At 46.2% G+C, this 12,869-nt stretch overlaps 1 protein-coding gene across 1 annotated transcript in view; it reads right to left on the bottom strand.

Moving 5' to 3' along the window:
• Positions 1–12,869, bottom strand: part of RASGRF2 (Ras protein specific guanine nucleotide releasing factor 2) — a 216,302-nt gene that overhangs the window by 27,666 nt on the left and 175,767 nt on the right. The window contains exon 18 of the mRNA XM_069492794.1: positions 8,350–8,456. Within this exon, the coding sequence (XP_069348895.1) occupies positions 8,350–8,456 (107 nt within the window). The remainder of the gene's footprint in view (positions 1–8,349; positions 8,457–12,869) is intronic.

Here is a 12,869-nt window from a genome sequence, read left to right as displayed (position 1 = left end):
CAATATTTGAAAACTGCTTAAAACAGTGCCTGCCTGATACATAGTTAATAAGATAGTATTTGCTAATTTTTTAATTTTAATTTTGGAGTCTGCCATTCAGAATATGTTCTCAAGTCATCTGTAAGAGACCCCGTGCCCATATCATAATTAAATAATATCAAACCTCAGGCTGGCTCCTAGAACATTGTTTGTTTGTTTGTTTGTTTTGGGGGGAGACAGGGTTTTTCTGTCACTCCAGTTAGAGTTCAGTACTATCATCATAGCTCACAGAACCTCAAACTCAAGGGCTCAAGCGATCCTCCTGCCTCAGCCTCCCAAGTAGCTGGGACTACAGGCACATGCTACCACGCCTGGCTAAAGGCTCCCAGATTATTTCTATGGAATCCAGTGCTTCCTCCTCACTCAGGGGACTAGGGACACATCTCCCCTGGAAGTCTCCTCATCCTGTGGTGGTGAAGACTTGGGGAAAGGGGTTTGTAACACCTTGAGCATCTTCAGGAGACCTGGGGCGGGAAGACCCCAGACAGCAGAGAGTGCTGCTGCCCAGGGAGGCATTCTTCCCCCTGCAAGAGCGCCAAGGTCAGGCCTCCACACGCTGGGACTGTCTTCAAGTAGAAGAGAAGATCCAGTCAGTGCCCAAGGGCAGTGACTGGGCAGGGAGTGTGGACGGAAAAGTACCCCCTGGCCAGCGAGCAGGAGCAGGGCTGGACAAGGAGGGGCAGAGCTGGCAGCAGGCCTGGAGCTGTCAGGAGAGGTGACAGGAGCTGCCTGCTTAGTAGCTGACTGCTTCTTACACCTCTCGTTCTCCACCCACACCAAAAATTCTGTACTGTGCTTGTCCTGGCCCAGCCTCCATTTCAGATTTGGAACAAAGAATACATCTGAACTTAGTGCTCTGATTTGATGCTGAATTTTGCGTTTTGCTAAGCAATGGCAAGAAATAAAAAAATTAAAAAGGGGCCCCTTTTTAATTTTATTCTGTGTTATTCTATCATCTGTCAAAATAACAAACAGAAATGTATGTGTAAAACATACATTTTTGGGAAAATCTGATCCCTGAGATCCTTGAACACACTACATAGAGGCCACCACACCAGCACCCACCTTTCCACCTCAGTGGGTCCATGGCCTGGGGCTGCAAGACAGAAGGAAGCTCACTGGTTTGTTTCCTTACTGGGAAAAAGCTCCTGTCTTCTCTTTGAGATCTAGAACCCCACCACTGACGTTCCATACAGGTTTGGCTCTCCTCTCCATAAACCTAACAAAGGCACCCCCGTCAGCAGGCTCACCCCATCAGGGCCCTGTTTCAGGGGGCTTTTGGGAGCCAGGTCTGTTTCCCTGTTGTGCGTTTGAGAGGTCTAGAACTGTGCTGTTAATACTGCAACCATTAGTCAGTCACATGTGGCTATTTAGATTTAGTTAAATTAAATAACATTAAGACGTCAGTTTTTCAGCCACGCTAGCTACATTGCAGGTGATCAGTGTTAGCGCCATGTGGCCAGAGGCCACTGTGCTAGACACAAGACTATAGAACGTGTAACTGGGCAGTTCCGCTGAACCCCTCTGACACTCACTTGGCTCACTGGTCCGGTGAGGACAACAGCATTTGCCTGCCTAAAGGTCAGGGTTTGGCCAGACACCACCTTCACAAGGCCACCTCTACCCGGGCACCCACCTGCAACGGCTCCTCTGTTCTACCTCATGTAATCCTCACGATCGCCACGAGGAAAAAGTGGAATTCTCCCCATTTTTACAGAGGAAGAAATGGAGCCCCAGAGGAGCTAAATCGCTTGCTCAGACCACAGCCAACAAACGCCAGAGCAGGGCGCTCAGCCCAGATCACCCCAACTCTGTAGCCCCACCGTGTCCCCTACAGGGTTCCAACGTCCACTCTGGCTTTGACACCGGCACTGCACAGACAGCCTGGGCCTGGGTTCAACTCTCACTGTGATGCCTGCAGATACGGACTCAGCTGCCACGAGTGACTACAGAGCAGCGTGGCAATAGCTGCGAATTCCTGTCTTGTGCCTTAGACTACACTTATTTGGTAACTGCGTTCAGAAAGTGTTATGGAATATATATTTTAACAAAAGACTGATAGAGTGTGTGAGTGCTTGTATGTTTATAGGACAAAGTATATATAAAACCCTCTTATGATGGGAAAAGGGTGTATATATGTAAAAAGTATCATAAGCAAAGCTAAAAGTAAAAGAACAAACTGGGGAAATGAATATGATTTGGCAGATAAAGGATTTTATTCTGAATATATAAAAAGTGCATAATGTCAATAAGAACAATACTAAAACTAATAGGACACTGGGCAATGCTCAGGAAGAAGGACATCGATTGGGAGGGGCCCTCTCAGGTGCAGGAAAGGTTCCAGATGTTGATCTGGGTGGTAGTTATGTGGGTATGCAGACACGCAGAAAGTATTGAGCTGCACACTTGAGTGCCCTTTATATGAAGTATGTAATATCTCAATAAAACCCACAAAAGCATATAAACTTAAGTATAAACTCAAGAGTTCTTCATTATCAGCTAAATACACACCTCTTTGTTACCATAAAATGAATGTACGAGGATCTAAGCGAGTTAGAAATACAATATCTCAGCTGTTTTGATAGATTCTGTGAAACCGCTCTCCCAAGAGACCAGTTCCTGTATCAAAACAATGACGGAATCATCAAACAGCCTTGCTGCTTCTTGCCAGCTCCAGGACACTGCTCTGTAGGTCACCCTGCATGCAGTTCTGGGCAGGCACCCAAGTCCTCCAGTACCTTTTAGTTACAAGAATGGTCTCATTTTAACAATCCAAACATCCAGTCCAGTACATTAATCAAAGCTTCAGTTCAGTCTTTCTCCTGCCCTGGCCTGGCCTGCTTCCAGCGTGGCAGCCTGCACGGGGGCCCCTTCTGTCCTCTCCACCACCTCCCCCACTTGCTTGCTATTGCTTCAGGTCCTGCAGCTCAGGTCCGGGGAAAGGGACGCAGTTTGAGGTGACGGTACAGTGGGAGCCTGGCCCTGGCTCTTTCTGGATGTGGCAAGTGCACAGTGGCTAGCCCTTCCTCTTGCGGGCACCTCGGTGGGGTTTGGGAGAGCTCTCCGATGGAGACCTAAGGCCAGCTCCCCTGGCCCAGGCAATGTTTGTCCTCCCGTGAGTCACTTTCAACTCCCTGAGGCCCAGGCTGCCAGTAGTACACCTTCCCCCGACACTGTGTATGGGGCTCACACCACCCCTCCAGCAGTCTTCTTGGGCAGGATGCAGGCTGCCCGGATGGGACCCCACGGGTCCGCCTGGTTCACGAGAGTGCTCACGAATGCCGCTCACTGCCAGTGCACCCGCCTCTCTTCACGTTGCCTGGCAAGCACCTTTCTCCTTTACACGGGGGAGGCTAGCTGGGGGGTGTCCTTGAAGTGTCTCTCATGTGGCTTGACATGAAAAGGAAGCCTGTCCTCCCCTGCCCCATGGTGGCAGAGAATGTACACTGACAACTCTGGAAATCACCCTCCCTGTCCTGCCTCAACTTCCCACTGGTGGGTGATCACAGTTGCTGGCACGATTGGTTTCACCAGCTCTCAGCTCGTCTTGCTTAGGTGGCCTAGTAGCTCCCTTACGGATATACGGGCTTTTGCTGCCTGCTGTACCTCCTCCTGTGCCATTGGTCCTCCGCCTGGGAGTCTGAGACAGTCAGAAGAACCAGATCTAACAGCCTGACACACACGCAGTTGCACCGAGTACACGGCTCATAGCGGGTGTCTCTGCCCGGTGTCTGGAAGCTCCTGGAGGTGGAGACCACAGGGACCCTGCTCGCTCTCACAGCCACTCTCGTGCCTGGCACACACTGGTGCTCAGGTCTTATTCACTGAATGAATCAAGGAGGTGAGAAAACAGAAAAAGGAATAGCAACGATCTCTCTACAAACCCCTTTGGGAAGGAGAGTTTTATGTAAGTAGGTCATTTTTGTCCGATCTCATGTTTTTAAAACACTCCCCTAAGCCTACAATAAGAAAATGTGTGATTGTTTCATCCTCGGCCATTGTCATTGAGACAGTACCCAGAGTCTGATGATGCCAGTTGTAGCCTGTGGGCACAGCTGCAGGCTCCTTTATCAGTGTCATCCCAGGGGCTGTGAAATCCCTCAAATAAATGGACAGGTATCTCTTCAGAATCGGTTGGTCAGTAAGATAATTCAGGAAAACTGAAATTGCTATAGATTATACATGCAAGGCCTCTGACAGAGACTCGAGCGTGGATCAGAATTGTCTCTAGCCGGCCTCCAAGTCCCTCACCCGTCTGTCTGTGCACAGAAGACAAAAGCAATCATGGAAGCATCTGGTTAAAAGCTCTGCAGCTCCAACAGCTGCAGGGACCTGGGAATTGTGTAAATGACACAGAAGGCCTCCCAGCAGGAGATGCTCGAGAAGCATGTGGGCACCTAATGAAAACACTTCCTTTATTTAGATCGTCTACACACACAGCCCTGATTTCTGGTTCATTAGTGGTTATAGTCTCTGTCTTGGCTGATTGTGGAAACTTTAAAGGCTAGAAAATGACATCCAGGAGGGAATGAACAACAGAAACATTAAAACATAAACTCGATTTGACAACTATTTACTGGGCATGTGTCATGGGGCCAGTGTCACAGAACTACGTGAAAGGAGATACAAAGATGAATGAGATGAGGCTTTCTGCAAGGACCTTACCAGCTAGTTGTATGGAGATAAAATATGCATCTCTCCTGTCCTTAGATGTAAGAGATTTAGTCACAGACATCTATATTGTAATTTACGTTTAATTCAACATAACCTTTAATTTTCATCACATCTTTGGGAGAGCTAGAGCAGGGATGGTTTTTCTCATTTTCAGAAGAGGAAACTAACACCCAAAGAGGCTGAGAGACAGCTCAGTGCCCCACAGGAGCTGCGGTGGCAGGGCTGGAATAAGAACACTGGGCGAGGTGGCTCACGCCAGTAATGCCAGCACTGTGGGAGGCTGAGGCGGGAGGATCACCTGAGCCCATGAGTTTCAGACTGGCCCAGTCTTAAACATAGTGAGACCCTGTCTCTAAAACAAACAAACAGACAGACGAGAAACCCACACAGGTCCCCCTGGCTCTGGGCTGTTGCACCGTCTGCTGATCCACACACAAGGCGCATATGGGAGAAACCCAGCTTGGTCCTGTGGCTTCACTTTCAACTAACCAGGCAACAATGAGTGAGGAGGAATAACAAAACGAGGAGCAATCAGGCCAGAATGTATCAACAAATGAAGACTTTTAGAACTCCCCAAAACGGAACATTCTAGCCTCACCAAATATTAACTAAAGAAAAGGCTAGAAGGTTCCAGGAGAAGAAAGGCTATTTTAGCACCATGTGGGGTAGAGTTAGGAGGCAATATCCTAGGGAACTCTTATTTCTCCGGAAACCCCTTCACCCTACCCCCATCCCCAATACCTGTGCAACTTTGTATTTCTCCTGAATAAAGTTCAGGGTAGTATCTGCCAACATTAGTTACCCTTTATGAGGAATAAATACATGATGTCTATTTGTGGTAGATTTGATTCTCTGGATTATTCGGGGACAAATCTACATCTTGGGCCTTCAATGTAGCTTTTCTGTTTCCATAAATTGAAGTGGTGTCCTTGGGTAGTTTGCCATGTGAGAAAAAATGCAATTGTCACCATGCGTGGCTGTATTTTTGAAAGGAGTACAACTTTCTACTCATTTTTTAAAAGCTACTGATTCAAAGTAATCAGGTTACCACAATAATGTTACATTCTTCCTTAAGTGGGCTCAACAGAGTGAATCAGATAATTAAAAACCATCTTCTCCATGCCCTTCATTTTATGATGTGAAAACCAATGACAATAAAGGTGAGGGTTAGTTGGCAGAGTCAGATTACAGTGCAGGTTTTCAGCAGCAGTCCCGTCTTATAGCTGGATGTTGCCTTAGGAGAGCAAAGATCTTTAGATAAACTTGGATCAAGGTACCAAAATGAGTTTTTATTCTTTAAGCAGCATAATGGTTCGCTTTCTTAGGTCCCTGGAGTCAGGGACCACATTCACACCTCCCCTGAGCTGAGATGGCTCACGCTACGCCCAGGGTCAGGGAGAGGAGGCAGTGGCCACACAACGTGGTTCCCAGCACCGTAAGCTGAGAGCAGCTCTGTCTATTCCTGCTGTTTACTAACCTGTTCCCGAGAGCCTGCCCGGCTTACTCAGACTGCCCACTCTGGAGGCCGAATGACCACCAGGGGGCCAGAGGCCAGTCAGTAAAGGGAAGGAAGGAAACCTGGACACTCAAGCCGGCAAAAAAAAAAAAAAAAAAAAAGCCCTAAAGCAACGGCCAATAAGTGGAAATGTACCAGAAACATCCTGCACATTGTCATACACTTGCATAGAGAGAATGATTGAGAACTCGCTGGGACGAGGAAGGTGATAGGATTTACACCTGATGAGGTTACACCAGGACCTCAGAAACCAACCTCAGATCCCCAAAGGCCATTCACAGATGCAAGGAAAGTAAGAAAAGACAAATGAGTTTGTGGTGAGAATGTCCTTGGGGACATCAGCGAAGTAGACGGCCGGGGTCTGTACTTTATACAACGGTCACGGCAGAAGAACAGACCGAACGCCTGAGCGGTTTATACCATTCACGTGTGCCCCTCACGTAGAGTCCGAGGAGCTGGGATCGCTCCTCAGAACTGGGGACAGAAGTTCTTGCTCACGTATGAACGCAGCTGAAGTCACTTGGGTCACAACGCATCTGAACTGTCTGTCTGAACAACTGAGCTGTCACACAATTCAGATGACAAAAGCTTACATAACACTCTTTATTGTAAGTGAGGGGCTCAGTGCACCAATCTCTCCCCATCTATGAGTTCTCTTGGCAAAAATAAAACAATCCCAGCACATTGTCCTTTGCTTGGTGGTACTTTTCTAGCTAAGAGTTATCCATGAATTAGGAGAGATTCTTGTTTGAGATAATTAGAGAAAGAGGGTGCGGGGGACTGAGAAAAGGCAGTAGGTCTGACAGGAAAGCCAGTGGAGGGTTCCCGAGAGAGGATCTGGAAGCGAGGAGGGGAGCCGAGGCCAGGCACACCCCAGCGGGGGCACACTGGCGCCTCTTGGCATGCACTGGCTGTGGCCACGCTGAGGCTGCGGAAGACAACCTGCTCGGCCTCTGTCAAAGCTACTGTGCATGTCGGAAGCCACTGTGGGCCCCAGGAATTAGATGTCAAGATGCTGGGTGAAGAATACCAGAGAGGAGTGGGATGGACAATCAGACAGGGGAGAAACCCCTTTATGGTGCTTTATCTGTGATGAGGCAAAATGCATTCCCCAGCAGCTCGCTGAGATTACAGAGAGGAGAGACTAAACATTCCTAACGAGCTAAGGATGAGTCTTGGCATTTGAGTCCCATAAGACCCATTTTTATTTATTTGAGAAGTTTTATGGACTTACTGGTGGTGAGGCCCAAATCCCACTTTTCCTAATTAGTACATTCTCTTACCACTGGGTTCTCGGGAGCCTGGCCCTTGTGGTGACCCTATCAAACACGTGGTCATTACCAAGGACTGTGCAGCAGCCCCGTGACGGCCTCTGAGAATACAATAAAGACCCAAGAGCACCTTCTCTTTTTCTCGTATCATGTGCGGTACTCATTAGCTAGCCCACAATTTTATATGCTTCACATGTTCTGATCCGAGCCACGCAGGGCTCCATTCTCTCTCTCCAAAACTCTCCTGCAGCCGTGGTCCAGGAGGGCCCTGCCTGTCACTTGGCGGTGGGTGAGAAAAGCACTGTGCACGCGATGAACCAGCGAGGCAAAATGCGGCCTGACTTTGTTTTGTGAAAGGGCTATAAATTCTACAAACTTGCACGAAAAAACACATAAATAGATAACATGTGGGTGTCCTGGCAGTGGGACACGATTTAAAAACAGTACTAGGAGCCAAAACATCAAAGGGCACGAAGCAAAATATCTCTTGAATGAGAAAACACTTCCTGACCAGACACCAGAGGGTCTCTGGCTGCGAAAGGTGCTCCGGGGGGCAGAGGACAGTGGCCCCACCATGGCTCTTAGTGCTCACAGGTTGTGCTGCTGCCTCAGAAGACGAGGGGGAGAGGAGCCCTGTTTCCCCGTGTCATGTCATTTGTAGATCTGAAAAAGTGGATGTTGGCAAGACATGTGTGTCTGCTTTGATCTGCGTGTCTATCTTATTTGCTCCCTTCCTACGTTCCAATTTCAAGGTTTCGAACTTTTACCTCCAAAGAATCAGGAGCTATTTTACATGGGTAACGACTTTAAAAAAATCCTTGAGAGTAATGAACGAGGTCACTGAATTACCTGTGCGTGCTTTGAGACCCAGTGGCGGAGGACGTTCAGTACTCGATTGGTGGCTGTTCTCCGTATAATAAACTCTTTGTCACATGTTCTCTCGGTGTTGTTAAACCCTTAGGAGGAAAAGAAACACACACATGTTGTAGTTAAAGCCAATCCCCAGGGACCCGAAAAAAGGTCACCTATTCTTGGATATGGGTTAATGCAATTCACAGATGACACATTTCGGCAGAGAGATGCAAGTGGCTTCAGACTGTTGTGAATTCCACTTACCTATTCCACTCCCAGCAGCAAGTTCGCCACACAGTTACAGGTGTAGTTAAATGAATAACATGTACACATTTATTAAAGGACACAATTAAAGCTAAAGCTGCTCTAATGACACTCCCGTGTCCATGTATGCCTGTCTTGTTCTATAATACAAAGCCAAGAAGGAATTTTAACAATGTCTTTGAGTCAGCGTTAATTTATACTTTTGCCCCAAAGTGGTTACATAACCAATAACATTTTCAATATTTGCAGATGGATGAGCCCATATCTTGGTTCATGGATGACACAAATACTTTATCATGCATACCTATATTGAGAAGCAATATAGCACAGTGGTTAAGAATGATGTATTTCAAAACTACTAACAGAGTAGATTTTAAATATTTTCACCACACAATAGTAAGTATGTGAGGCAATGGATTTGTTAAACAAAATACAATGTAAACATATATCAAAGCATCACATTGTACCCCATAAATATGTAATATATACAAGTATTATTTGTTAATCAAAAATGAAATAAAAGAATTTAAAAAAAAAAAACATGGATTCTACAGGCAGACTGCCTGGGTTCAAATCACTGTTCTCGCACCCTGGCGAGTTAGGTTCTCTCTCTGGGGACCAGCTTCCTCATGTCCCTTATTAGATAATGAGTATACCCACCTCATAGAATTGCTGTGGATTCAGTTTCTTACTACATGTGGGGCATTCAGAATGGCACTGGCAGAGTAGTGAAAGCTCGATCAATGTTAGCTATGATTACAGTTCAATATTGGTTCGGTGCCTTTGAGTCCTCTCTGTGCCAGGCTATGTCTCTGCCTTGGCTACCTTTTCTTCATTACCAAGAAACCATTTCAATGTTTTTCCACTGACTCCCTGTTTTAATAGATTCTGCCTTCCAATCATAATTAAGTGATATATTTCCTTTAAAAATTTATTAAGGCCTTATATAACTTCACTGGCAAACTTCTTGAAAGACCTGTCTCTACTCACTGATTTCATCTCCTAGCTCCCACTCTCTCTACATCCTACTCCAAGCTTCTCACCCTGTCTCACCACCAAAACAGCTCCCATTAAGGTCATCAGTAACCTCCATGTCCCAAGGGATATAGCCAAGGGATCATCTATAATCTCTCCCTAGGAAGTCTCATCTAGGCCCACCAGTTAAATGATTATCTACAAGCAAATTACTCATATGTTTATATCCCCAGAGCTCTTCTCTGAGTACCAGACCCATATATCCAATTGCCTCTTGATCTTTTCCTCTAAGATGTTTCAAACACACCTGAAGCTTGATATGTCCAAAAGAGAAAAACCCATGGCATTTCCACCAAACTTTGCCTCATTCTAGTGTCCCCTATCTTAGCAAAGAGATACCACCATTTATCTAGTTACGTAAGCCTGAAACTTTGGAATTACTCCCATCTCATCTCTCTGCTGCTTCCTAATAATTTTACCTGCTAAATAAATCTCAATTCTGCCCATGTCTTCCCACCTACAAAGCCAAAACTGGGTTGAGCTACCAGCAACTCTCAGCTGGTCTGCCGCAGTAGCCGCCCAACTGGTCTCCATTCTCATTCTTGCCTCGTCAAATCTGTTTTCCTCACTGAAGTCAGAAAGATCTTTTAAGGTCTCAGAAAGAAAATTAGGATGTGCCATTCCAGTGTTTAAAACCCTTCAGTGGGCCAGGCACAGTGGCTCACACCTGTAATCCCAGCACTTTGGGAGGCTGAGATGGGAGGAACGCTTGAGGCCAGGAGTTTAAGACCAGCCTGGGCAACATACCAAGACCCTGTCTCTAAAAAAAAAAAAAAAAAAAAAAATTAGCCAGGTGTGGTGGTGCACATCTGTAGTCCTAGCTACCTGGGAGGCTGAGGCAGGAGGATCATTTGAGCCCAGGAGTTCAAAGTTGCAGTGAGCTATGATCACACCACTGCACTCTAGCCTGGGTGACAGAGTAAGACCCTGTCTCTGAATAAATAAATAAATAAAGCCCTTTGGTGGCTCTTACAAGAAACACAAAACTCCTTAACACAGATTACATGGTTTGGCCCTATCTCCTTTCAGCCTTTTCTGGAATCATATTTTTTCTATTTCCTCTTCCATTTCACCACCCTTCGTTTAGTCCTTCATCCTCACCCCAGGGCCTTTGCACATACTGTTCCATATCTGGAACAATTATCACTCCCCTTTCACTCAGTGAAAGCCACTCTTGCTTCTAATTTCACTTCTCCAAATGAGTCTTTACTAGCTTGAGTTGGACAAATCTGCCATTACATATCTCACAGCACCATACACATTTACTCTGTGAATTTGCAGTTTTATACTTATTTATGTGAATATCTGTGTCCCCCATGAAGATAGGAGCTAGTGTGTTTTTTGCTGAGCACAAGCACCTATCTGGCACGGAGCAGACGCTGTGCACAATATATATTTGCTGAAGAAATGAATGAAAGCCTGACAATAGGAACTTACTGAGTATTTACTGAAGGAGATATCAACAGAAGGATAATTGAGCGAATGACTGAATGAGCAGTTCTCGGAGCTGAGTGAGATAGACATAAAAAAAATTCTGTAAGTTTCTAAAGGACAGAGGCCCCTTCTCCTCACTCCTATTTGAATATAGACAGGCATATTTCACCCACCAGCAGACATTTGAATTCTCTCAGATGATGGTGATGATGTGCTCTTGGCAGACAAAATATCTTGAAAACACTCTTTCATTATTAAAAACTTAGAAATTCTGAGTAAAACATAACAAATATCCTTCTAAATGAATAGCTGAGTTCTCAAGAAAGTAAGGAATTGTTCAGGGTAGACACACAGAAGGATCTGAAAGCCAGAGCCAAGCCTCGGCGCTGCCCCGAGGGAGCGGAGGTGACCAGTAGCATGGTGTCGGGTTCAGAAGGAGCCCTAGGGCTTCATGAAGTGGGAGTAGGAAGACAGGAACTGAGACTCTCACAGAAAGCTGGAACTCTCAAAGGACCAGCCTTTGGTAAAAGAGTAGACCAGGAAAAAAATTCCTCCTTGAAAGTAGAGGCAACTAAGATACTTATCTGCCTCAGCCTGGATCGCGCTAGGGCCAGGGGACAAATCAGGCTCCCTGAGAACTGACAACCACAGCCCACCTCATGGAGGTCTCATGCTCAGATTGAACCACTATTGCGTGGTCTGCCCTCCAGATCAGAAGCCAAAATAAAAAGTGGCTTAGGCCAGCGATAACCCTGGGGACCCCAACCAAAGCACACACAAAACCTCTCCAGAGGGACATGCACTCAACCTCAGCATGGACTGGGTCGCTACTGAGAAAGCCCCTCACAGTCCAAAATTACAAAACACACACGCCATCCACATGAGCAAGGAAGGGTAGACGCATGGATCAGGAACCTGACACTCTCCACCCCGTCCCTCCACCACTACCAAGAATTTCAGACAGGAGAACTGTTAGATGGTCCCAGTCTCAACAGCCTGTGTTTAGACACACAGGAGGTAGTCCAGATGTGTGAGATTAGAAAAATAGATTCTCCTCGTATATGTAGAGTTTGGTTGTGCTGGTCATACTTGACAAGTGAAAAATATTTAAAGCCCCACAAATATTTGCTACTCTCTTTTCCAAAGAATGGCACAAGGACTCCTTGGGGGTGGATGTATGATCCTAGGACAGAATGGCTTCCACACGGTTATGGCCACCAATTAGCTGTGCCATTTATGTTTCAATTCAGAAATTTAAATTCATATTTAAATTCAGAAATAAATATTGTCCAAGCAGCTCTCAATTTAGATGGTGGCTTGCCAGGAAGAAATCTGGCAAGTTGTGGAAAATTGTTGCTCTGATCATATGGCTTTATAGAGTGTGAAACATGGTGAGACGAGTGTTAGGTTTACTTAGAATGGGAACCCGAAAAATAGCATAAGGACTGTGAAACAAAAGCCACAGTAGTGTGAAGAGTCCAAGGTTATAAATCTAATTTTGACCACAGACAGCTGCAGCGACACACCGGCATTCCTATCCCTCCTGATAAGGATGAAGCTACCCCCCTCCCCTGTCTCTGCAGGTGTTACTCACTCCCCCCAGAAAAACCCAAGGCTTTCCTCTCCCTCAGGGTGGATGCTTTTTCGTCTCCACCCATCTACACCCAGATGCTCAAAATAAACAGCATTTTGCTACATCTGAGGCTTCGTGTGTCTCTCTCTCAACTCCAGACCTAACAACGAGCATGTCTGATTGGAAGCACGTTGGCATGGACTTTGATGTC

The sequence above is a fragment of the Eulemur rufifrons genome, chromosome 17 (genome assembly GCF_041146395.1).
Source record: "Eulemur rufifrons isolate Redbay chromosome 17, OSU_ERuf_1, whole genome shotgun sequence".
NCBI lineage: Eukaryota > Metazoa > Chordata > Mammalia > Primates > Lemuridae > Eulemur > Eulemur rufifrons.
The sequence above is the reverse complement of the archived record's forward strand: the minus strand, read 5'-3'. Positions and strand labels throughout refer to the sequence as shown.